This window comes from Balaenoptera ricei, chromosome 10, assembly GCF_028023285.1.
Source record: "Balaenoptera ricei isolate mBalRic1 chromosome 10, mBalRic1.hap2, whole genome shotgun sequence".
In the NCBI taxonomy this organism is placed as follows: domain Eukaryota; kingdom Metazoa; phylum Chordata; class Mammalia; order Artiodactyla; family Balaenopteridae; genus Balaenoptera; species Balaenoptera ricei.
The window spans coordinates 23,098,868-23,126,208 of NC_082648.1; the positions used below are offsets into that span (position 1 = coordinate 23,098,868).

General features: G+C 39.1%; 1 protein-coding gene across 4 annotated transcripts in view; it reads left to right on the top strand.

The window, feature by feature from the left end:
• The window catches only part of BMAL2 (basic helix-loop-helix ARNT like 2), a 129,647-nt gene that overhangs the window by 56,488 nt on the left and 45,818 nt on the right, over nucleotides 1-27,341 (top strand). For 3 of the 4 annotated variants that reach the window (XM_059935515.1, XM_059935513.1, XM_059935517.1), the window contains exons 4-8: nucleotides 2,982-3,061; nucleotides 4,127-4,219; nucleotides 7,222-7,339; nucleotides 8,171-8,314; nucleotides 26,886-27,126. In XM_059935515.1, the coding sequence (XP_059791498.1) occupies nucleotides 2,982-3,061; nucleotides 4,127-4,219; nucleotides 7,222-7,339; nucleotides 8,171-8,314; nucleotides 26,886-27,126 (676 nt within the window). The remainder of the gene's footprint in view (nucleotides 1-2,981; nucleotides 3,062-4,126; nucleotides 4,220-7,221; nucleotides 7,340-8,170; nucleotides 8,315-26,885; nucleotides 27,127-27,341) is intronic. The other variant, XM_059935516.1, reaches the window with a different exon arrangement.

The window sequence follows — 27,341 nt, forward strand, 5'->3', positions numbered from 1 at the left end:
TGCCCTAGCCAGAGTGTGCCCCAACTTGATCCACAAATGCCCAGATGCCAGATCATGAGAAGGCTGCACGTGGATGGTCCACACGTAATTACTTTGAAGACAGAGGATGGTGAAATGATTTCTTTCTCTACACTCTGCAACAGTGCTTTGCAGACTATCTGGGGGAAGAGCAAGTGTTCCCCACCCCCATCCATTGTAAAATACGGTACAATTAATTAGTGGAAAAACGCTCATGGGCTGGGATGCCACAACAGCGTTACGTTTCCATAAAAGTGTCTAAATGTGTATTCTTAATTTCTGAGCTCATCTCACCACGGTGTGATGACGACAGTGGTTTGCAGACCACATTTGGAGTAAGCCTTCTTCTGCAGCAGCAGGCACTTCCCGAGAACCCGCGTGGGTCTGAATACCTGGGAGCCAATAATGCACGCGTGGGTCCTGGAGGCAAACCTGGGTTCGAATCCTGGCTCCCTGCCTTAATTGCCATGGGACTTAAGTTATTTCACATTCTAATCCTCAACTCCCACAGCTGTGAAACAGGGCTAATGCATTGCCTCACAGGGTTGTTAAGAGTAAAGGACGAGTGTAAAGGGTGAGCACAGTGTGTCTCTTTTTTTCATTATTGTGCTTTCTTTTACTGCAGTTTAGTTGATTTACAATGTTGTGTTAGTTTCAGGTGTACAGCAAAGTATATATTGAGCTATACATATACAGTAGGTCCTTGTTGTTTATTTTGTATCCATTAATCCCAAACTCCTAATTTATCCCTCCTCCAACACCTTTCCCCTTTGGTAACCACAAGTTTGAGTCTATGTCTGTGAGTCTGTTTCTGTTTTGTAAATACTGTTTCTGTTATTTGTATCATTTTTTTAGATTCCACATACAAGTGCTATCATATGATGTTTGTCCTAAGACGGATATCAGAGAAAGAGCACAGGGTTTCTTGATGCTGGAGGTGGTGGTCAGAGGGCAGGAGGAAGAATTGTTATTGTCATATTGATCATATTATCCTTATCATTATAATGATCATTGTCATACTGTCATTTCTTAATGACGGTGATAAACTTTATAACAGAAGTCAGTGATCATGTTTCCTCATTTATTTTTGCCACCAGAATCTGAGAATCAACTTTGTCACTGCCCTTTGGCAGGCGTACGGAATCGCACGGCTTGCATTTTGTTAGCTCACCTCACCCTAGCTTCAGCTCTTTGCTGACTGCCCTCTTTTTTCTCGCTGGCACGTCCTCACGCCCTCACTCTCCTATTTAGTCAGGGCTCGCCCATTCTGGCTGGCTGACACTGACTGGGTTTCCTCAGCACGATTCCGCCAACCTTGCTTCAGGCCAGCCTGGAAGTGTCACCGCCTGGCTCACATTGATTTATTCCTGTGCCTGGCCTGGCATGCAGAGTCTGTGTCTTTCAGCCCTTTCTCAGCTCCCTCCTACCAGGCTACTAATAATAATAACAAGAAGTCATTTGGGGGAATTCTTTGAGGGCTACCTAGAAGGTAGATTCCAAAAGAGATTTCGTTTGCTTATGCCAGGCCTTTTAGGGGTGCTGCCAGTCTGAGAAGACTTTACCAAATCACTCCATGAGTGTGTGTGATTTTCTGGTTTTGTTTTTTCCCCACCACTTAGGTAGTTGGTGAGTTTCAGCTATAAATTCATCCAAGGACCAATTAATGGTTAACATGTCTCAGGGTGTTACCCTACCTTTCTTTTGCAAAAGCATCTTTCCTTGCAGTGCCTAGAAGGAGGGGTTTAGGGTTAGGGAGGTTGGGAAGTGTAAGAGAGGGAAATGTGATTTACTTTTGAATCACCCTTGCTTGGAGGTTATCTGGGGACAGCACACCTTGGCTTGATGAACTGTCCCCTGCGCCCCCTTGTGGCCATGAAGGGCTTTCCCTGTCAAGGTTGGTGGATGCCCTCCAGACAAACGTACTTTTAGTTCTTCCCTTACTTCTCTCAGGTCAAATTTTACCTAGCTTTGACATGATCATTACTTATCATTTTCCCAGCTCTTCTGGTTTCTTTAGAGACTTTCCTTTTAATACAGTAATCTCTGTGCTAAGGGCTTAAAGTGAATTATTTCATTTATATTTTATACATTTTTTGTATTATCAGAAATCTCCATATGATCTTTAAAGGGTCATATGGGAAATCTTATGAATCCGTAAAATTTGCTTAGAATTCCAGAATCTCTCTATTCAGGGTAATTCATATGATCAGTTTTAATAAGCTAAGAAATTATAAAAATAACCAGAGTCATGAATATTGTTGCATGTTATTATAATGTTATGGAGAATATATTGCACTTTATTACTTTTCAGTATACAGCTCTTACTGTCTGCACATTTGAGTATAATGGAATAAGTAGTTCTAAGAATTTACAGCCTGAAAGCAAGACATTTCAATCTAGTAATAACGAAGAAAGAGAATGATTACAGAAGAGGTCCTAGAGTGTGCTAAAAGAGAAAATACCATCATCATCGTTGTCACCAATAGCAACAGCAGCATTGCTAATGTTCACTGAGCATTTACTACATTTCCATCTCTATTTTTTTTAAAGAAATACTCTATTTTATTTATTTATTTATTTATTTATTTATTTATTTATTTATTTATTTATTTATATTTTTGGCTCCGTTGGGTCTTCGTTGCTGCGTGCGGGCTTTCTCTAGTTGCGGTGAGCGGGGGCTACTCTTTGTTGTGGTGCGCGAGCTGCTCATTGTGGTGGCTTCTCTTGTTGCGGAGCACGGGCTCTAGGCGCGCGGGCTTCAGTAGTTGTGGCTCGCGGGCTCTAGAGCGCAGGCTCAGTAGTTGTGGTGCACGGGCTTAGTTGCTCTGCGGCATGTGGGATTTTCCTGGACCAGGGCTCGAACCCATGTCCCCTGCATTGGCAGGTGGATTCTTAACCACTGCACCACCAGGGAAGTCCCTCCATCTCTATTTTTAATAACTATTTGACTTCTTTATTTTCAGGTATGACAAGTTCTTATGCAGGAAATAATTACAGACCTTCATTCATTCAGGATAATGAGCTCAGACACTTAATTCTTAAGGTAAGTTAAGGGATATGTTTGTCTAAGTTGTATTTGTCCTTTCATTTTTGTTTGAATGGGAGGAAGATTTTTAGTTCTAAAAACTCCTGTTCTAAACATACAGGACTCTGTATTATACCGAATTTCCTTTAAGATAAAAATTTAAGTTATGCAAGTAAATATGTCTTATTAGCTTGGGCTAATGAATGTAGAGGCAGAGGATAGGCACTTTCCAAAGGAGACAGCATAGCTTGTCTTTAATGCTAAGCTCCTTACACTGCCTAATGCACTCACTTCCCACACTGTAGGCTCTATTCCCCACTATTGGCACCTCCTTCAAGGCCATCTACCTTGTACTCAATTCCTTCAGGATCCTGTTCTCTGCAGATGAGCCAGCCACTGCTTACTGAATGAGTTATTAGTCGATGCTTTGCCGTTTCTGTCCTCATCATTTCATGTGCATGCCTGGGTTTCAAATTCACTGGTCTACAGGTTTATTTGACGTGGAAAATATGACCATGTCATTGGCTTATCCTGCTCCCAGGAGGTAATACATGTCTTGATCTTGTGCTATTACTACTAGGCTTTATGCCTTAGTATGATTAAATAGAAAGATTTTTGATATACATTTGTCCGTTTTTCTTTTAATTTTTTTAAAGAGCCCCTTTTTTATTTGAACAGCTGAATTCAAATATAGTATTCCTGATGCTTCCTTCATCCCAACCTGCACAGTCCTTCCGTCTCAGTGCATCCACAGGCAACCGTTATTGATGTTTTGATATCTTTACAGAGTTTCTGTATGAGTATAGAATTCGACATAGGTAATTTTTATATTTTGAAATATCTCAACTAGATATTCCATGCCTGGACTTTCCAAGTCAAAAACATTACTTTAGACTGGGGTTCAATTTGATTTTATCAGTCTTTTTATGTACTGAGAAAATTTCTTAAAATTAATTTTACTAGCTCTTACAACCACTCTACTAGTTTTATTGCTACAATAATTTCCTTAAAATCTGAATGTATGTGTATGAGAGAGACAGAAGATATCTTTTAAAATATTCACTTTGTATTTTTAAATCCTAGACTGCAGAAGGCTTCCTATTTGTGGTTGGATGTGAAAGAGGAAAAATTCTCTTCATTTCTAAATCAGTCTCCAAAATACTTAATTATGATCAGGTATCCAAAACTGAGGATATTTTCTTACTACGTTTATTAATTTTTTTTTTTTAACTTTTTTTTGGGGGGTGGCTGCGTCGGGTCTTAGTTGAGGCAGCAGGATCTTTCGTTGTGGTGTGGGCTCTTTGTTGTGGCGCGTGGGCTCTTTGTTGCGGCATACGGGCTTCTCTCTAGTTGCGGTGCATGGGCTCTAGTTTGAGGCACGCAGACTCTCTAGTTGAGGCGCACGAACTCAGTAGTTGCGGCATGCGGGCTTAGTTGCCCCATGGCATGTGGAATCTTAGTTCCCCAGCCAGGGATCGAACCCGTGTCCCCTGCATTGGAAGGCGATTCTTTACCACTGGACCACCAGGGAAGTCCCACTACGTTTATTTTGTAAAAAAAACATATCTTGAAGCTCTTTTTCTGAACTCTTTCTTCCCATTGGGCTGTGGGATTGGCTTCTGCTAAGTTAGAACTAAGAGAGATGGGAAGATGTGTGGGAAAAGTATGAATTTTTGTTATTGACAGGAGTGTTCACTTCCTTCAGCAAGTTATTTCATTTTCCTGAACCTCAGCTTCCTCCTATGTAAAAAGTGGAAATTATGATTATACCTGTCTGTCAGGATGTAAGCACTAAATACGATATATTTGAGTGTCTGAAAAATATTAGTCACCCTTCTCTGTTTCCTCCAAGAGACAGCATTATTATTTATTAAGTTATACACACTGCAAAACAGTTTTTGATCTAGGCTCTGTTAACAAACTCTGAAATACATCTTTCATTTAACTAGTGGTGTGATTGATTTGCTTCCTTGTTACTGAACACCATTTAATTTAAACTAGTTACTCAAAAACTATAGCACTGAAACCAACAGAGTGAATAAACTAGCCCCTGTGGTCTCCTTTAAAATAGAAAGAGAATAATATAATACATAATAAAAATAATATATATAGCTCTATTTACAGTAGCCAGGACATGGAAGTAACCTAAGTGTCCATCAACAGATGAATGGATAAAGAAGATGTGGCACATATATACAATGGAATATTACTCGGCCATAAAAAGAAACGAAATTGAGTTATTTGTAGTGAGGTGGATGGACCTAGAGTCTGTCATACAGAGTGAAGTAAGTCAGAAAGAGGAAAACAAATACTGTATGCTAACACATATATATGGAATCTTTAAAAAAAAAAAATGGTCATGAAGAACCTAGGGGCAGGACGGGAATAAAGATGCAGACCTACTACAGAATGGACTTGAGGACACTGGGAGGGGGAAGGATAAGCTGGGACAAAGTGGGAGAGTGGCATGGATATATATAGACTACCAAATGTAAATCCGATAGCTAGTGGGAAGCAGCCGCATAGCACAGGGAGATCAGCTCGGTGCTTTGTGACCACCTAGAGGGGTGGGATAGGGAGGGAGACACAAGAGGGAAGAGATATGGGGATATATGTATATGTATAGCTGATTCACTTTGTTATAAAGCAGAAACTAACACACCATTGTAAAATAATAATAATAATAATATATATAAAGATATAATAAATAATATAGAAATAAGATAGCCCCCAGCTTTAATCTTAAATAACTCCCATTAATCTCAGCCTATATTCCCCCCAAACTTGAAAATTTGGAGACATAGAAGGCATTCATAGATAATGAGTTAAATAACAGAAAAAGATATTATGAACCTACATACAAAGGGAGTGAAAACCAAATGAATCATGCAGCTGGTTATAGGTGGGGACACAAAAGCAGGGCAAGACTTGATTTTTCTATCTTCTAATTGGAAATAGAGAACATCACACACATACATACACACCAAGATACTTGACAATTCAAGGTAGCTCTTAAGTTCCAAATTAGTAACATGGAGGCCAGTCCCACTGGACACTGACTTTGCATTTCAGAGACCATTCAAGAGACTCACTGACTGCTCAGGAGGACTTTGGGATCCCCATGGTACAGGGTCTGGTCTTCAGCTTTTCAGCTTCAGAAATCTGATTTGTCTATAACAGCAGAGATTGGCACAACATTGTAAATCAACTGTACTTCAATTAAAAAAAAAAACTGATCTGCTCTGAAGCAGTTCTGGGTATAGACTTATCTTAGCCAATCACACAATAGACTGATATATAAATCAGATTGCTAGTGTTTTTTTTCTTTTGTTTAGTTTTGTTTTTGATAGCGATATCTAACCGCCAAGCACTCCAGGCCACTTGGACGAGCTGGTCCATTTTTTTACCTTCTATAGGAATGTCTGCTTGGGTAATAAAGAAGTTCAGAAGAGGGGTGATCACTGTGGGCTTCACATGTGAGGTAGAATGTCTCCTAGGCTTTAAGATGAGCAGAGAAAGGGAGGAAGACATTTCAGGTTGGGAGAAGGAATCTTGGAATTCAGGGAGTAAAAGGCAGTTGGCTGGATCAGCCAGGGAGCTGAGTTCATAGAGAAGAGGTAATGAATTCCAGGTGATGAGACCATGCAAGCGAAGTCATGGGCTGAGGAATGCTGTGCATGTGGGGAGAAGTGGAATGCCAAATGAGACGTATTCCAGGTTGGATTTGCGTTATCAACAGTATGGTAATTATTTGTAAACAGTATGGTAAATTTGAGTTACACCATAAAAATCACAGGTATTCTCTGACTTCTATATTATACTGTAATATAATCTCTTTTACTAATGGTTAAAGTTTAAAGTAAATAATAATAGGCCTTGAAGTAACATGTGAATTGGGGATGTTACCAAGAGTAACAAGAATAAATAGAATGTTAGTTATTAGGTGTGTGTATGTGGTTTGTGTGTATCCAGTTATGGGTCTGTGTGCATGTATTTTTTTCTGTCTACACGTATCACTGTTTTTAACACTGACCAAGCTAAGGTCACCCAGTACAGTAAATGTACCTGAGCTTAAGAAAAAGCCACTTTAAACCAAAGAAAGAGTATCCTATGTCTGTATGAGGAAAGGTAGAAATGACATGATTCTGATTTTCAATGATCATCTACCTTATAAATAGGCTAGTTTGACTGGACAAAGCTTATTTGACTTCTTACATCCAAAAGATGTTGCCGAAGTAAAGGAACAACTTTCCTCCTCTGACATTTCACCAAGAGAGAAGCTAATAGATGCCGAAAGTAAGTACTCATTTCAGCATTCTTACCATTTTATGTAAATGTAATTATTACTTCAGAGTACAGCTGTACAGTGTTTTGAAAACATTAGCTAATTATGGTTTTATCAAGAGGAGAATTATTTAGTAAACTTTATAATCATCAACCTCAGTTTAAAAAAACAATATAACTACATAGAGAATTCATGTATTTGTACATGTATATAGAAACAAATACATTCATCTTAAGATGCTTTGGGGAAAATGTGATTACTTCATATTCTCTATTTTTCATATGCTAATAAAATCTTTATAGGAAAGTATCATTTGGGATAAAAAAATTGCTGGAGTTTTTTTATTATTTAGTTGTATGCTGAGGGACAATTATTCTCTTTCTTAAAAGTGTTAGTTAGGTCTACTCAATGTGAAAGACCTTGTATAATTGTGCTTGAGAAGTATACATATTCTTTATCTTCTCCAGAAATACTTCTCTTCTCTGAAAATGCTTATTGCCTAATAATTATTTATAATATAAAAATAATAATGCTTTATGCTACTGATTACTGTTTTAGTTAAGGTTTTTTTCATTTAATTTGTATTTCATTTAAATTATCTTTACTATCTGCCCCCCTGGGGAAAAATATAAAGATAAATTTCAAGTGATTATAAGTTATCAAAATGTGATTGCTTGACAAATACATTTTTTTGGTATGTTTCACTTTGGGGTTTACTGTATAATGATGTCAATAACCATTTCTCAAGTAATAGATGACCAGAAAATGTTAGGATATAGATTTCAAAATTATTTGAAAATATTATTTTCTACCTATTCTCTTACCTCTTTGCATTATGAAAGCTGGTTTGCAAGCTCACAGTAATTTCCACACCAGAAGGAGTTGTGTGTATTCTGGCTCAAGACGATCCTTTTTCTGTCGAATCAAGAGTTGTAAAATCTCTGTTAAAGAAGAGCACGAATGCTTACTCAACTCAAAGAAGAAAGGTATTGTCCTTTTGAAATGTCAAGTGATTTGAGGCATGGATATAAAATTAAACGTCCTAAATATTTTCTATACAAGAAAAAAAAATAAGCTGAATGGTCAAGGCAAATAATTGAGGCCAAAAGCATTTATTTATCTAAATAGTTCTGGTTCTGGTGAACCAAGACCGTGTTAAGTAGATCCAACCATAAGTGAATCACCTAACCTACCCAGCAGTCCATATGAGAGAAAACCTTGGCAGCCAACACAACTACCTTAACATGGCTGAAATCTCTGTGATGTTTGATGCAAGTTATAAATTGAGTAGAGGCTAACATTATCAAGTTTTGTATGTGTTTTAAAGACTACCAGATTAATTTCTCTCTCCTTCTGTGAAGAAAAGAGTTTCCACATGGACTTATTTGGTACTAATACTTCAGTCATCTCTTTGCTGTGGTGCATGGCTAGTATCCAGGATAACCATTTTACTTCTGTAAAACCTGATCTCACCCTCTGCCCCCTGGCCTAGCGTCTTACTCTTTGTTTCTAAACCTTGCAACCGCATAGGTTGCAACCTCTCTATTCTTTTTGAGAACCACTGCTTTAAACTCTTGTGTCAAGTATGAGATTCTTTGGGAACACAAGAGGAGGAAAGGGCAAGAAAGAGTAGAGGAAGAGGGGGTGCCCTGGGCAGCAGTGCCGGAGACTGGTGCTGAAGTTCTATGGGTGTAGAGTCCTCCCCCACCTGCATTTTCCCACAGCTTCTATCACAATCTTGTTTCCAAGAAGATTACTACATATTGGCTATGCTTACGGAACAGTGATAGAAATAAGCCTGAGATCGTTGCCTGACATAATAGTCTAATTAAATAGATTTTGGTCAGTCAGTTATTCATTGAGTGCCTACTGTGTGCCGGGCACTGTATCAAATGCAAAATACACACTGGAAACAGGCAGACAAATCATGGCTCTAGTGAACTTCCTATTACTGGGACAGGAAGCAGTCAATTAACATATAAATTGGGCTTCCCTGGTGGCGCAGTGGTTGAGAGTCTGCCTGCCAATGCAGGGGACACGGGTTCGAGCCCTGGTCTGGGAGGATCCCATGTGCCGCGGAGCGGCTGGGCCCGTGAGCCACAACTGCTGAGCCTGCGCGTCTGGAGCCTGTGCTCCGCAACAAGAGAGGCCGCGACGGTGAAAGCCCGCGCACCGTGATGAAGAGTGGCCCCCGCTTGCCACAACTAGAGAAAGCCCTCGCACAGAAACGAAGACCCAACACAGCCATAAATAAATAAATAAACAATACATTAAAAAAAAAAAAAGTACACGTTGGAACCATCAATGATGTTGAATTTAAGGGATTAATTTTTAAAAAAAAATATAAATTAATATTTTAGGAAAGTGCAATGAAGTCAATAAAATGAGATAATGAGGATAGGGACTAGGAAGAAGGAGTTACTTGACAGTACTCAGAGAAGGCCTCTCTTAGGGGACATTTGAGCTGAGACCAGAAAGATGAGAAGGCGTCAGCTGTGCAAAAATCTATGGGAAGAAATTCCCGACAGAAAGATAAGTATAGAGACCTGGAGGTAGGAAGAACCTGGTATCTGGGGGCTCAACAAAGACCAGTGTGACTGCATCCTAGATGTGGAAGATGGCATTAGGAAGAGAGGAAGCTGGGGCCAGATCTGGGGACCCACAGGGGCTGGGACAGTGGTGTGCTGGGCAGTGTTTAACAACCAGCTCTCTGAGTAGAGTTCTGATATGGATGTTGGTTCATATTTTCCTTTACATTAATAAGTAAGATAAAAGTTTAGTTTAAAAAACTAAAAATAGAGTTACCATATGATCCAGGGATCCCACTCCTGGGCATATATCTGGAGAAAATGATATTTCAAAAAGATACATGCACCCCTGTGTTCATAACAGCGCTGTTTACAATAGCCAAGACATGGAAGCAACCTAAATGTCTATGGACGGATGAATGGATAAAGAAGATGTGGTACATATATACAATGGAATATTACTCAGCCATAAAAAGGAATGAAATAATGCCATTTGTAGTAACATGGATGGACCTAGAGATTATCATACTAAGTGAAGTAAGCCAGACAAAGACCAATATCATATGATATCACTTATATGTGGAATCTGAAAAGAAATGATAACAAAAGAATCTATGTCCAAAACAGAGACCCACAGGCATAGAAAACAAACTTATGGTTACCAAAGGGGAAGTGGGGCGGGGATAAATTAGGAGTTTGGGATTAACAGATACACACTACGATATATAAAACAGATAAACAGCAAGGACCTACTGTATAGAGCTGGGAACTATACTCAGTATTTTGTAATGACCTATAAGGGAAAAGAATCTGAAAAAGAATATATCTATATCTATATCTATATCTATATATATATATCACTTTGCTGTACACCTGAAACTAACACAACATTGTAAATCAACTATACTCCAATTAAAAAAAAAGAAATAACTAGAAGATGAAAAGAAATAACCAGTAGATAAAGATTTATACACATAGATAAAAGCACAATACATATATATGATGGTGAAAAAATAAAAACAAACATAGATTCCAACAACATAAGAGTGGTTAAGTAGCTTTGACAGCTACATGATGGTATATTATGCAACCATTAGAATCATTTATAAGGAATTTGTAATAACACTGTAAAGTTATCACAATGATACGCAAATAATGCAGAGTATACACTATGATTTCAATTACTATAATAACTATAGAAAAAATTCTAAAAGGAAGTAATTCTAAATAGTAATATTAGTTGGTGAAATTTGGCTATACTTCAATTAAAAAAGATAAAAGTGAAACCATGAAGACATATTTTCAGAACTTCACTCATTTTTTTAATGATATGAGTGACTTTGCTGAAATAGTAGTTTTTTAATACTGGAAGATTATTTACTCAATTTTTTGGTGCTATTCACTATATAACAACTATAGACACAATGCACCTTTAAGTTAAATCTTCATTATTAACATTTTGTCCATTGCTCTCATAGGCAGGAAAAAAACCAGTAAATCAAGCCCCAATTTGTAGCTTTGCCAATTTCTGTGGTGTAAATCATCACAGTATGGCTAATTTCAAGCTACCAACATGGGGTCATTGGAGTAGGGAAGGGATGTACAACAACACACCATTATACGGTATCATGGTCAAAAATAATTTTTTTCAATAAATGTTTATTAAGTACACACTATGGGCCAAACCCTGTTCTATACTCTAGGGCCAGAGCAGTGAACAAAACAAAAACCTAGCTGAGCGATTAGTGCTATAAAGATAAAGAAACTAGGGCTACCCTGGTGGCGCAGTGGTTGAGAATCTGCCTGCCAGTGCAGGGGATACGGGTTCGAGCCCTGGTCTGGGAGGATCCCACATGCCGCGGAGCGGCTGGGCCCGTGAGCCACAACTACTGAGCCTGCACGTCTGGGGCCTGTGCTCCGCAACAAGAGAGGCCGCGACAGTGAGAGGCCCGTGCACCGCGATGAAGAGTGGCCCCCGCTCACCACAACTAGAGAAAGCCCTCGCACAGAAACGAAGACCCAACACAGCCAAAAATAAATAAATAAATAAGTTTAAAGCTTCATGGTCAAAGAAGCAAACAAAATAAAAAACATGTTTTCCCTTTGTCGTCTGGGCATTGGCACAGGCTGCTCTCTTTAAAAAAAAAAAAAAAAGATAAAATAGAATAAGACATTAGATTTAGAACCAGATCTCAAATCACTGTTTCACAATGTGTTAAAACATGGTTTTAAACAATAATAAGGCATAATTAATTATACTGATGCATTAAATAATATGTATTATAATTTTTAAAGAACAGAAAAGTTTTACCACTAATAAAATTTGTTCTTAAAACCTTGTTTTTCCTCTTTTTCTCTTGTATTTAAAATTTTAGTTTTGTGTTGATAATACACATAATATATTAGTACAAAAGTAGATGTATATAATATATGCACATGAAGGGTGCTTACAGTTTTTTTATAGCATGCAAAATAATGTTTGAAGGCCATTGCTTTAGAGATTAGAGAAGTAGTAGATGAGTCACAGGATACCCCTAGGAACATCTCTGTACTTTTAGTAGACCCCTCACCTGGTAGTGAGAAAGATTGTTTTCATGTTATATGAGGTCCAGTGGGAGCCAAGTGACCATTGCCATCACCGCAGTAACTTACGAAGTACTAAATCAGACACCCTGGGTCTGCCCCCCTTAGGACTTCATATTAAGACCACAGGAAGGTCAAGACATGTAGACCAGCTAGGAGAACCTCACAGAAACATTTCAAAAGATCTGTCCCCAAATAAGGAAGGCTACAGGATGATCAGTGGAGATATGAAAGATTTAAGAGGACAGCTTGGTGATGTGCTTCTCCACCATAATGAAGGTTTAATCCTGAATTGACAAGTGCCCAGTATGGAAGAAAAGATTGGTGCCTGTCAAGCCTGTGGCCCTGGAGGCTTCCCAGACTCAGATCTCCAAAACAGGGTGCCAACAGCAGCACCAGGGCATCCTGCTGGAAGGAATGGAGAATGCAAGCCCATTGGCACATCCTGGACCATTAAAGCACAGGCAACACCTCCTTCCAGGAAATCTTCCCTGACACCCTCCCCTTGCTGGTTGGCTTGAGTCCCCAGTACCTGCTTTTGCTGATCCATTAATAGTCCTGAGCATCTCTTATATCACGGCCCTTTCCACACTGTATCGAAATCATTATTATTTTTTTGTTTGCCTCCCACACTGAACTGAGAGCTTCATGTCTCTTTCCATGATGCCTGGCACACAGTAGGCACTGAAACATTTACTGAAGGCACAAGTGACCATCCTCTCGCCCTGTGTTCCTGATTCACTGCCCACATCATTGCTCTTCAGCCTACAAGAACAATTAAGAATCCAGTGAATTAGTCTACATTATAGTGTTTTTCTTTCACCAAAGAAGCAATTTAAACACATTTTGAGATTTTTTTCCCCCAAGACATTTTGAGCAAATACCATGGACTGAATTATGTCCCCTAAAATCCATATGTTGAAGTCCAGTGTGGTAGGATTTGGAGATGGGACCTTTGGGAGATAATTACGTTTAGGTGAGGTCATGAGGGTGAGGCCTTCCTTCTAAGAGGAGACCCCAGAGAGTTTGCTGTCTGTGAGCACACAGCAAGATGGGAGCTGTCTGCGAGCTAGGATGAGAGTCCCCACCAGAACTCAGCTATGCTGCCCTCCTGATCTCGGAGCTCCAGCCTCCAGAACTGTGAGGAAATAAACTTCTGTCATTTAAGCCACTCAGCCTGTAGTGCTTTGTTATGCGGGCCCCAGCTGACTAGGATGGGAAACAGCTTGGATCATTTTTCTCTACCAGAATTCCAATAAGTAAATCTGAAAAGGCTCTGCAGTGGAAACCAAAGGAATCTTGGCCTTGCTGAAAATAAATGTATGTTTATTAAGTTGGCATTTTACAGTTTGTCTTGAAATACGGAACTACGGGTCACAAATCGGTGGTAGGACTCTACCTTGTCTGGGCTCATTCTTTCTTTTACCTTAGAGTTTTCATTTCGTTTTTTGTCAAATTCTAGGACAGCACATGACTGAATATATACAGTCAGTCACTAATAATAATCTTAGAGGTATAATGCTTTCTGTGTCTGGCCTTTTAACCCTTTGTAAAGATACCAAAAGGAAAGTGAGATATCTTCTGTGAAACTACATGGTACTGTGATAGCATTCCAAAGCAGTCTTGTAAATACTGAATCTTAAGCAAAAACACATGTGTATAGTCATAGGTTAAAAAAAAAAAGAATCCAAGCAGCATTCTTGAAGAATGTAATAATCAAACTTTAGTCCTTCCATGTGGTTTCTAAAAGGATTGTTTTTTAAATTATAAGTTTTAGAGATGTATAAGAGAGGCAGGGAAAGTTTCTTTCCTTTGAAATACATATTGATAATCCTGCTGGGAAAATACAGATATTTCAAGGATATCTGGTAAATGGTCAATTGGAGCTAATTTATAGTTGAATTCTGTGATGCATTAAAGAAACTGAAATATCTGTAAGTCCCTCCATTGTCCCAGGTTCTTATACTAGGCCCTGCTTCACAATAGCCATGCTGGTGGACAGGCTTTAGGACAGAGTGGACAGGGCCTGGGCTCTGAATTCAATAAAGTTCTAATGTCAGGTCTGCTGCTTAACAACTGTGCGACGTTAGGCAAGTTCCTCTCAATATATGGAAAATGGGTGAGTGGACTGAATTGTGTTTCCCCTAAATCCACATGTAGAAGGCCTTATTCCCAATGTGACTGTATTTGGAGACAGGGCCTTTAAAGAGGTAATAAAGGCTAAGGGAGGTCATAAGAGTGGGGCCCTAATCCGGTGTGACTGGTATCTGTCAGGAGAAGATACCAGGGGTGCATACACGCAGAGGAGGCCACCTGAGGATGCAGTGAGAGAGGCCTCAGGGGAAACCAAGCCTTCCAACACCTTGATCATGGACCTCTAGCCCCCAGAACTTTGAGAAAATAAATTCCTATTGTTTAAGCCACCAGTCTGTGGTATTTTGTAAGCAGCCCGAGCAGACTGATACAATGGCTCGACTAATAGCACCTCACGGGAGTGTGGTTAGGATTACATGTAGCTAAGGCAGTGCTTGGCTCCTAGTAAGCGCTCACTATGTGTAAGCTGTTATTTGTGGCTCAGAAAGAAGAGAGGGAAAATAAAAGAGCAAGAAAGAGAATCCGTATGTATTTAAAATCTGTATGCCAAGCACTTTGCATAAGTACCTAATTTAATTTTCATAACAGTCCTGTGCAAACCATCCCAGTCTTGCAAATGAGAAAAACCAGAAGCCGAAAAAGGTTTTGTAACTTGTCTGAAGTCACATAGAAAGTGGCAGAATCAGGAATCTGGCTTTAAAATCTGTCTTCTTTCCACTATGCCATGCCGCCTATTAGAGTAGCTTCCTAGATGCCAAAGGTTATTAATGGGAGAGATCCATTCTAGATGATTTCTGCAGCAGACACACAGCAAGGGGGTAGGCTCCTGTTGTGGGAATGTACCCCCGCCCACACACAGATGCTCATCCCCATGCCAAGCTGGGCCACACAGATGCCTGCAGTTAGAGCCAAGTATGTTTTCAAAGAGGACTTTTTAATCTGCTCAAGTACTTGACCAGGTATTCACTTAATACTCCAAAGCTCTGTGCCAAAGGCATGAGGTCGATTTGGCCTAAGAGGTGATGAGGGCTTGTGTTAACCGTCAGCGGGGCCAGTCCCCACAGTGGAAGAGTTGGAAGTTGGGGAGCAGTGTACGTAGACAGACGTATAGACAGATGCCTGGGCCCCGATGAGGTAACTGCAGAATGTAACCCTGATTGGCCACATGGATGGCTTCCCACTCATGAGACAGTTTTGTATTTTACTTTAACCAAAGGCAGTGTCTGTCAAGTGAAATGATTATCTTTTGCATAGAGTTGCTACTACATTGTTTTTTCCAATACTAATTAGCCAGTGGAATTCACTATGTTTTAAGACCACTCCCTATTAATGAAGAAAGCCTGTAGTTAGTAAAGGTGTTTTTCTTCCCTTTTACCAGGACATGCCAATTCCATTTAAAATTTTAAATTATTGCTTAAGACGATTTTTTAGAGCAGTTTTAGGTTTACAACAGAATCGAGAGAGAGGTACAGAGATTTCCCATGTACCCCTTGCCCTCACATATGTATAGCTTCCCCTATTATCAATATCTCCCACCCAGAATGCCATATATATTTTTTAAAACAAGGATGAAACCTACATTGACACATCACAATCACCCAAAGTCCATTAGTTTACCTTAGGGTTCACTCTTGGTGGTGTACATTCTGTGGGTTTGGACAAATGTATAATTACATACATCCATCGTTATAATATCATACAGAGTATTTTCACTGCCCTAAAAATCCTCTGTGCTCTGTCTATTCATCTCTCCCCCAAACTAGCCCTGGCAATCACTTATTTTTTGTTTCCTACTTTTGCCTTCGTTATATTTAAATTTAAAAGAAGAGAGACTAGAAAGCAGCCCTTTTAATGCTAATTGAAAATAAATTTAAGGGGCTTCCCTGGTGACGCAGTGGTTAAGGCTCTGCACTCCCAATGCAGGGGGCCTAGGTTCGATCTGTGGTCAAGGAACTAGATCCCACACACATGCCGCAACTAAGAGTTCACATGCTGCAACTAAAGAGCCGGCGAGCCGCAACTAAGGAGCCCTCCTTCCACAACTAAGGAGCCCACATGCCGCAACTAAGGAGCCTGCCAGCCACAGCTAAGACCCAGCACAACCAAAAAAAATAAAAATTAAGATTTATGGAAAGGCCATTTCTCAAGATCGGCTATGAGTTGCTCAAGTGGGGCTTCATTATATTATTCTCTGTGATTTTGTGAATATTTGAGATTTTCCACAATAAAAAGTTTTTTAAAAACATGATTGGCATTAAAAACATGATTTCTACCATGATTCCAACATAAATGCCATGGATTCAAATTTTGAAACAGCTTTTAAAATGGGGTTAAGATTGTTCATGTATCTCCACTTGTGAAATCAAACGCTGATAAGGATGGATGATTGTTACCAAGTGTCTCAGGTATTTCTTAAATTTATCTTGGTAAGATAATCAGTAATCCATGGGCTTCTTGTGCAACAAGATGTGGCATCCTGTCATGCCCCTTGGCTTCCAGAGTCCAATACTCGTGACTCTCTGCTTGACCTCTTTCTCTGGTCCTTAGAGACAGTTCTGCCCGTGCCAGCAAGGGGCGGACCTCCAGTGCTGGGGAGTCAGTGCTCCCCAGAGGGTCCCTCCTCCACTGACTGAGGGGAGCTGATGGATAAATATTCTTGCTCTCTTCTCCTTGAGGCCGTTCAAGCTGCATAACTGCGGTTCTTGTTCTACATTTTTTTCCCAGAATGCCCCAATAGGTTAAGCTTTAGTTTCCCAAAGTGGGGGCTTGTTGAAAAATGTATCTATTATTAGCGTCTCTGTCTTCCCTGTCTCACTTGCCTGCCAGAGTTCCCTGGGAGCACCTCTCAAATACACTTCTTATACTCAAATCCTTGTCTCAGGATCAGCATCTGTGAGAATTCAAACTAAGCCAGCAAGATACCAAGTTGAGAGACCCAGCCGGCAACTTGCGGAAGAAAAGTTTCATAAAGGATTTTTTTTTTTTTTAAATTATGCCTTTTTTTTTAAAAATCTATATATAGAATTTCATAGTCACTTGAATCTACTGATGGTTTTTTTTTTAATTTTATAGCTACTTTATTTATTTATTTATTTATTTATTTTTGGCTGTGTTGGGTGTTCGGTTCGTGCGAGGGCTTTCTCTAGTTGTGGCAAGCGGGGGCCACTCTTCATCACGGTGCGGGGACCGCTCTTCATCGCAGTGCGCGGGCCTTTCACTATCGCGGCCCCTCCCGTTGCAGGGCACAGGCTCCAGACGTGCAAGCTCAGTAGTTGTGGCTCACGGGCCCAGCTGCTCCGTGGCATGTGGGATCTTCCCAGACCAGGGCTCGAACCCGTGTTCCCTGCATTAGCAGGCAGATTCTCAACCACTGCGCCACCAGGGAAGCCCTCATAAAGGATTTTGAAGATACCCTGTGGATTAAGGCAGTGTTTGGGTTGTTTTTGTTTGTTTTTCTCTTTTTAAAATCATGGAGTCAATTGCACATGAATCTACCCTGTGGAGCTGATTGTAAATAATTAGTTTGTGAGGACTGAGGCCCATGACCCCAGTATTTAGGTAAACGTCTAAAGAATTCTTGGGATGAGAGGATTTTCTTTTTTTGAATTTTTGATTTTTATTTTATTTATTTTTTTATACAGCAGGTTCTTATTAGTCATCAATTTTATCCACATCAGTGTATATATGTCAATCCCAATCTCCCAATTCTTCACACCACCACCCCCACCCCCCTGCCGCTTTCCCCCCTTGGTGTCCATACGTTTGTTCTCTACATCTGTGTCTCTATTTCTGCCCTGCAAACCAGTTCATCTGTACCATTTTTCTAGGTTCCACATATATGCGTTAATATATGATGTTTGATTTCTCTTTCTGACTTACTTCACTCTGTATGACAGTCTCTAGATCCATCCATGCCTCAACAAATGACCCAATTTCATTCCTTTTTATGGCTGAGTAATATTCCATTGTATATATGTACCACAACTTCTTTATCCATTTGTCTGTCAATGGGCATTTAGGTTGCTTCCATGACCTGGCTATTGTAAATAGTGCAGCAATGAACATTGGGGTGCATGTGTCTTTTTGAATTATGATTTTCTCTGGGTATATGCCCAGTAGTGGAATTGCTGGGTCATATGGTAATTCTATCTTTACTTTTTTAAAGAACCTCCATACTGTTCTCCATAGTGGCTGTATCAGTTTACATTCCCACCAACAGTGCAAGAGGGTTCCCTTTTCTCCACACCCTCTCCAGCATTTGTTGGTTGTATATTTTCTGATGCTGCCCATTCTAACTGGTGTGAGGTGATACCTCACTGTAGTTTTGATTTGCATTTCTCTAATAATTAGTGATGTTCAGCAGCTTTTCATGTGCCTGTGGTCCATCTGTATGTCTTCTTTGGAGAAATGTCTATTTAGCTCTTCTGCCCATTTTTGCATTGGGTTGTTTGTCTTTTTAATATTGAGCTGCATGCGCTGTTTATATATTTTGGAGATTAATCCTTTGTCCATTGATTCGTTGGCAAATATTTTCTCCCATTCTGAGGGTTGTCTTTTCATCTTGTTTATGGTTTCCTTTGCTGTGCAAAAGCTTTGAAGTTTCGTTAGGTCCCATTTGTTTATTTTTGTTTGTATTTCCATTACTCTAGGAGGTGGATCAAAAAAGATCTTGCTGTGATTTATGTCAAAGAGTGTTCTTCCTACGTTTTCCTCAAAGAGTTATATAGTGTCCAGTCTTACATTTAGGTCTTTAAACCATTTTGAGTTTACTTTTCTGTATGGTGTTAGGGAGTGTTCTAATTTCATTCTTTTACATGTAGCTGTACAGTTTTCCCAGCACCACTTATTGAAGAGACTGTCTTTTCTCCATTGTATATCTTTGCCTCCTTCGTCATAGATTAGTTGACCATAGGTGCGTGGGTTTATCTCTGGGCTTTCTATCTTGTTCTATTGATCTATGTTTCTGTTTTTGTGCCAGTACCATATTGTCTTGATTACTGTAGCTTTGTAGTATAGTCTGAAGTCAGGGAGTCTGATTCCTCCAGCTCCTTTTTTTCCCCTCAAGACTGCTTTGGCTATTCGGGGTCTTTTGTGTCTCCATACAAATTTTAAGATGATTTGTTCTAGTTCTGTAAAAAATGCCATTGGTAATTTGATAAGGATTGCATTGAATCTGTAGATTGCTTTGGGTAGTATAGTCATTTTCACAATATTGATTCTTCCAATCCAAGAACATGTTATATCTCTCCATCTGTTGGTATCATCTTTAATTTCTTTCATCAGTGTCTTATGGCTTTCTGCATACAGGTCTTTTGTCCCCTAGGTAGGTTTATTCCTAGGTATTTTATTCTTTTTGTTGCAATGGTAAATGGGAGTGTTTCCTTAATTTCTCTTTCAGATTTTTCATCATTAGTGTATAGGAATGCAAGAGATTTCTGTGCATTAATTTTGTATCCTGCAACTTTACCAAATTCATTGATTAGCTAGAGTAGTTTTCTGGTGGCATTTTTAGGATTCTCTGTGTATAGTATCATGTCACCTGCAAACAGTGACAGTGTTACTTCTTCTTTTCCAATTTGTATTCCTTTTATTTCTTTTTCTTCTCTGATTGCCGTGGCTAGGACTTCCAAAACTATTTTGAATAATAGTGGTGAGAGTGGACATCCTTGACTTGTTCCTGATCTTAGAGGAAATGCTTTCAGTTTTTCACCATTGAGAATGATGTTTGCTGTGGGTTTGTCGTGTATGGCCTTTATTATGTTGAGGTAGGTTCCCTCTATGCCCACTTTCAGGAGGGTTTTTATCATAAATGGGTGTTGAATTTTGTCAAAAGCTTTTTCTGCATCTATTGAGATGATCATATGGTTTTTATTCTTCAATTTGTTAATATGGTGTATCACATTGATTGATTTGCATATATTGAAGGATCCTTGCATCCCTGGGATAAATCCCACTTGATCATGGTGTATGATCCTTTTAATGTGTTGTTGGATTCTGTTTCCTAGTATTTTGTTGAGGATTTTTGCATCTATATTCATCACTGATATTGGTCTGTAATTTTCTTTTTTTGTAGTATCTTTGTCTGGTTTTGGTATCAGGGTGATGGTGGCCTCATAGAATGAGTTTGGGAATGTTCCTTCCTCTGCAATTTTTTGGAAGAGTTTGAGAAGGATGTGTGTTAGCTCTTCTCTAAATGTTTGATAGAATTCACCTGTGAAGCCATCTGGTCCTGGACTTTTGTTTGTTGGATGATTTTTAATCACGTTTTCAATTTCATTACTTGTGATTGGTCTGTTCATATTTGCCTTTTCTTCCTGGTTCAGTCTTGATAGGTTATACCTTTCTAAGAATTTGTCCATTTCTTCCAGGTTGTCCATTTTGTTGACCTAGAGTTGCTTGTAGTAGTCTCTTAGGATGCTTTGTATTTCTGTGGTGTCTATTGTAACTTCTCCTTTTTCATTTCTAATTTTATTGATTTGAGTCCTCTCCCTCTTTTTCTTGACGAGTCTGACTAATGGTTTATCAATTTTGTTTATCTTCTCAAAGAACCAGCTTTTAGTTTTATTGATCTTTGCTTCTATTTCATTTATTTCTGCTCTGATCTTTATGATTTCTTTCCTTCTGCTAACTTTGGGTTTCGTTTGTTCTTCTTTCCCTAGTTCCTTTAGGTGTAAGATTAGATTGTTTACTTCAGATTTTTCTGGTTTCTTGAGGTAGGCTTGTATAGCTATAAACTTCCCTCTTAGAACTGTTTTTGATGCATCCCATAGGTTTTGGATCATTGTGTTTTCATTGTCATTTGTCTCTAGGTATTTTTTGATTTCCTCTTTGATTTCTTCAGTGATCTCTTGGTTATTTAGTAACGTATTGTTTAGCCTCCATGTGTTTGTGTTTTTAACGTTTTTTTCCCTGTAATTGATTTCTAATCTCATAACATTGTGGTCAGAAAAGATGCTTGATATGATTTCAATTTTCTTAAATTTACTGAGGCTTGATTAGTGACCCAAGATGTGATATATCCTGGAGAATGTTCCATCAGCACTTGAGAAGAAAGTGTAATCTGCTGTTTTTGGATGGAATGTCCTATAAATACCAATTAAATCTATCTGGTCTATTGTGTCATTTAAAGCTTCTGTTTCCTTATTTATTTTCATTTTGGATGATCTGTCCATTGGTGTAAGTGAGGTGTTAAAGTCCCCCACTATTATTGTATTACTGTCGATTTCCTCTTTTATAGCTGTTAGCAGTTGCCTTATGTATTGAGGTGCTCCTATGTTGGGTGCATATATACTTATAATTGTTATATCTTCTTCTTGGATTGATCCCTTGATCATTATGTAGTGTCCTTCCTTGTCTCTTGTAGCATTCTTTATTTTAAAGTCTATTTTATCTGATATGAGTATTGCTACTCCAGCTCTCTTTTGATTTCCATTTTCATGGAATATCTTTTTCCATGCCCTCACTTTCAGTCTGAATGTGTCCCTAGGTCTAAGTGGGTCTCTTGTAGACAGCATATATGTGGGTCTTGTTTTTGTATCCATTCAGCAAGCCTGTGTCTTTTGGTTGGAGCATTTAATCCATTCACGTTTAAGGTAATTATCAATATGTATGTTCCTATGACCGTTTTCTTAATTGTTTTGGGTTTGTTTTTGTAGGTCCTTTTCTTCTCTTGTGTTTCCCACTTAGGGAAGTTCCTTTAGCATTTGTTTTAGAGCTGGTTTGGTGGTGCTGAATTCTCTTAGTTTTTGCTTGTCTGTAAAGCTTTTGATTTCTCCATTGAATCTGAATGAGATCCTTGCTGGGTAGAGTCATCTTGGTTGCAGGTTCTTTCTTTCATCACTTTAAGTATATCATGCCACTCCCTTCTGACTTGTAGAGTTTCTGCTGAGAAATCAGCTGTTAACCTTATGGGAGTTCCCTTGTATGTTATTTGTCATTTTTCCCTTGCTGCTTTCAATAATTTTTCTTTTTCTTTAATTTTTGCCAATTTGATTACTCTGTGTCTCGGCGTGTTTCTCCTTGCATTTATCCTGTATGGGACTCGCTGCGCTTCCTGGACTTGGGTGGCTATTTCCTTTCCCATGTTAGGGAAGTTCTCTACTATAATCTCTTCAAATATTTCCTCGGGTCCTTTCTCTCTCTCTTCTCCTTCTTGGACCCCTATAATGCGAATGTTGTTGCGTTTAATATTGTCCCAGAGGTCTCTTAGGCTGTCTTCATTTCTTTTCATTCTTTTTTCTTTATTCTGTTCGGCAGCAGTGAATTCCACCATTCTGTCTTCCAGGTCACTTATCCATTCTTCTGCCTCAGTTATTCTGCTATTGACTCCTTCTAGTGTATTTTTCATTTCAGTTATTTTATTGTTCATCTCTTGTTTGTTCTTTAATTCTTCTAGGTCTTTGTTAAACATTTCTTTTTTTTTTAATTATTATTACAAATTTATTTTATATATTTATTTTTGGCTGCGTTGGGTCTTCATTGCTGTGCATGGGCTTTCTCTAGTTGCATCGAGCTGGGCTATTCTTAATTGCGGCGTGCAGGCTTCTCATTGCGGTGGCTTCTCTTGTTGTGGAGCACGGGCTCTAGGCACGCGGGCTTCAGTAGTTGCAGCACGTGGGCTCAGTAGTTGTGGCTTCAGGCTCTAGGGTGCAGGCTCAGTAGTTGTGGCACACAGGCTTAGGTGCTCCGCGGCATGTGGGATCTTCCCAGACCAGCGCTCGAACCTGTGTCCCCTGCCTTGGCAGGTGGATTCTTAACCACTGCACCACCAGGGAAGCCCCTAGACATTTCTTGCATCTTCTTGATCTTTGCCTCCATTCTTTTTCCGAGGTCCTGGATCATGTTCACTATCATTATTCTGAATTGTTTTTCTGGAAGGTTGCCTATCTCCACTTCATTTAGTTGTTTTTCTGGTGTTTTATCTTGTTCCTTCATGTGGTACATAGCCCTCTGCCTTTTCATCTTGTCTGTCTTTCTGTGAATATGGTTTTTGTTCCACAGGCTGCAGGACTGTAGTTCTTCTTGCTTCTGCCGTCTGCCCTCTGGTGGATGAGGCTATCTAAGAGGCTTGTGCAAGTTTCCTGATGGGAGGGACTGGTGGTTGGTAGAGCTGACTGTTGCTCTGGTGGGCAGATCTCAGTTAAACTTTAATCCGCTTGACTGCTGATGGGTGGGGCTGGGTTCCCTCCCTGCTGGTTGTTTGGCTGGCCTGAGGCAACCGAATACTGGAGCCTACCCGGGCTCTTTGGTGGGACTAATGGCAGACTCTAGGAGGGCTCATGCCAAGGAGTACTTCCCAGAACTTCTGCCGCCAGTCTCCTTGTCCTCACGTTGAGACAGAGCCACCCCCTGCCTCTGCAGGAGACCCTCCAACACTAGCAGGTAGGTCTGGTTCAGCCTCCTCTCGGGTCACTGCTCCTTCCCCTGGGTCCCGACACGCACACTACTTTGTGTGTGCCCTCCAAGAGTGGAGTCTCTGTTTCCCCCAGTCCTGTCGAAGTCCTGCCATCAAATCCCGCTAGCCTTCAAAGTCTGATTCTCTAGGAATTCCTCCTCCTGTTGCCGGACCCCCAGGTTGGGGAGCCTGATGTGGGGCTCAGAACCTTCACTCCAGTGGGTGGACTTCTGTGGTATAAGTGTTCTCCTGCTTGTGAGTCACCCACCCAGCAGTTATGGGATTTGATTTTATTGTGATTGCTCCCCTCCTACCATCTCACTGTGGCTTCTCCTTTGTCTTTGGATGTGGGGTATCTTTTTTGTTCAGTTCCAGTGTCTTCCTGTCGATGATCGTTCAGCAGTTAGTTGTGATTCTGGTGTTCTCACAAGAGGGAGTGAGAGCACGTCCTTCTACTCCGCCATCTTGAAGCAATCCCCAGGAGGATTTTTTAATAGGATTTTTTTAAACTTTAAGTAATTGATTAAATGGGTCAAATTCCATCAGTGGATGGAATTACACAATCCCAGCTAGAAATTTGCCAACTGAGTAAATGTTCAAGGTGAGAATTGAGGGACAGATTGAGTTGGAAATTGTTAGTAACCCTGTTGTTAGAGAAGAATTAAAGAGGCTAAGTTCTGTGTGATGAGATTACATATATAAATGTAAAACATTTTTCAGTCTATATTTTCCGTTGAGTAGAATATTTTTAGTCAGTATCATTTGTAAATTTGCAAGCATCATCAGAAATGCCAAACTCAGTTTATAAGCCTTTTTTAAAGTTAATTTATTTTTTTATTGAAGTAACTTTTGTTTATAACATTATATAACTTTCATGTGTACAACATTATATTTCTACTTCTGTATACCCTGTAGTATGCTCACCACCAAAAGTTTAGTTTCCATCCACCACCATATGGTTGATTCCCCTTTACTCATTTTGCCCTCCTCTCTACCCCCACTCTCCTTCTCCCGTACCCCTCTGGTGACAACCACTCTGTTCTCTGTATCTGTGTGTTTGTTTTTGTTTGGTTTGGTTTGTTCATTTATTTTGTTTTTTGTTTGTTTGTTTTTTATATTCTAAATATAAGTGAAATCACACAGTATTTGTCTTTCTCCATCTGATGTATGTCACTCAGCATAATATACTCAGGGTCCACCCATGTTGTCACAGATGTACGCCTTTTTATTTTTGACTGCCATCTAATTTTGTTAATATGAATGAAAACCTTGTATTACACTTATCCCAATTTTTAATTCCTTTAAGATATCTTGGATGTTGGGTGAGGTGAAAGCAAGAGCCCAGGTTTCTCATTTAACTACCTGGGTTGATTGTGGTGTCATTAAGCAGGATATGGAATAAGTGATAAAGGTTTGGTTTGGGGTTGGAAGAGATAACAACATGTAATTTAAGCCGTCTGTGGGCCGTGGAGGGGATGATGTCTGTTGGGTGTTGAATGCAAGGTTCTATGCGGGGCTTACAAGAGCTAAACTATGTTCCCTGCTTTATTCTGCCACTTCCCCATCACGTACTATGCTTCAGCCGCTTCTGACTGCTCGCTCTTGACTGTGTTTGCACTGGCTGTTCCCTCTGACTGGAACACCTTTTTGTAGTCCTCCCCCTCCATCACTCAGGCAACTCCTGTTTGAACACGTTCTATGACAGGCACTCACTACCATCAAATAGCACCACAGTAGCAGTTCACAGAGGGAGTTCTGGAGCCAGCCTGTCTGGATGTAAACCCTCAGCTCCACCCTTCCCTGCTGTGACCCTGGCAGTAACTCTCAGTTTCCTGAGATAATGGGGATGATATTAGAACCTCTCATAGGACTACTAAGAAGAATAAATGAATTATTCATTTAGAGAACTTAAAACAGAGCATGGCACATAAAGTGTTCTTTACACCTTTGCTATTACTATTAGTTGCTATCTTATAAGACAGCCCATATCATCCATTAAAAAAAAATTTTTTTTTTTTAAAGATTTGTAATAACAGTCTTAGCAGAAGGTGCCGACTTAAAACAATGACTGTTCTGGTCTTTTCTAAATCTTATCACAAACAACTGTTTGAAGTAATTTTTATCATCTTTCCCACCCCCTTTTTAACCTTTAAGTTACTTTTTTGTAGATTGCCATAATCTGTATACTGCCTATCTTTTATACTGTCATTGTTTTCTTAAGCATTTCCTGTTATTTGAATATATGGATTATTTTCAATTTTTTATTTTTCTGGTTGGATCTGTTTGATGAGCTTTTTCTTATGAGTTAATTGCTTAAGATTTTTTTGAAAAGTAAAATTTGAGTCAAATTTTAGTTTTATACATTTTATTATAAATTTCTCTAAATGTTCTCTGAAATGTCTCTATAATCTATTATAATCATATGTATCTATTAGCCATTATAAGTGCTTACATAAGAAATTTATGAATATATCCATGTATCCTTTAAATTTATGAATATAAATTATAATATACCAAAATTTAAATAAGCTGAAAACAATACTTCTGTAGCTGAGAGCAAGGGAGCATGAAGTTTAACTTTTTCTAACACATAAAGACTGTAATTTAAAAAATTAACTTGGAAATAACAAAATAACTATAGACCTATTTAAACCAAAATTAAAGCAATCATTTTGATGTAGTACGTATAGTTTAGTTCTTGAGAAAAATAACCCATTAGGAATGAAGTTGTTAAGTAAACATGACTGATGATTTCTTTTTAATGCAATCCTATTCCCTTTTCATATTTAGCATATTTAAAGACTATTTCATAGCACAATTATAACTATTATAAATGTCAGTGTAACAAATTTAAGAATTCATAATGGTTCAAAAGCTTTTTAAATTTTTATCTTGTTTTTTTAGTTTTATTGTGATATAGTTGACAAATGCTTTTTTTTTTTTAAACCTGTGAATTAGATCATAGAAAATTCTGTACTATCCACTGCACTGGTTACTTGAGAAGCTGGCCTCCAAATATAGTTGGAATGGAAGAAGAAACGGACAATAAGAAAGACAGTAGTAATTTTACCTGCCTTGTTGCCATTGGAAGATTACATCCATATATTGTCCCACAGAACAGTGGAGAGATTAAAGTGAAACCAACTGAATTTATTACCCGTTTTGCAGTGAATGGACAATTCGTCTTTGTTGATCAAAGGTAAACATTTATGTGCCATAATGATTAGAGTTCAATGAGATATTTAAGGCTACTAAAGATGTGGCTTAGTAGCATGGCTGGAATTTTTTTAAGGCTTTAGAACAGGAAATAAAGTTTAAATGAAATAAGGATATGGATATATCAGTAAATTTGTTCAAGCCAAATTGTAAACTTGAAATATTTCTTAGCCAATGGTGCAGAAACTGGGCATGGTC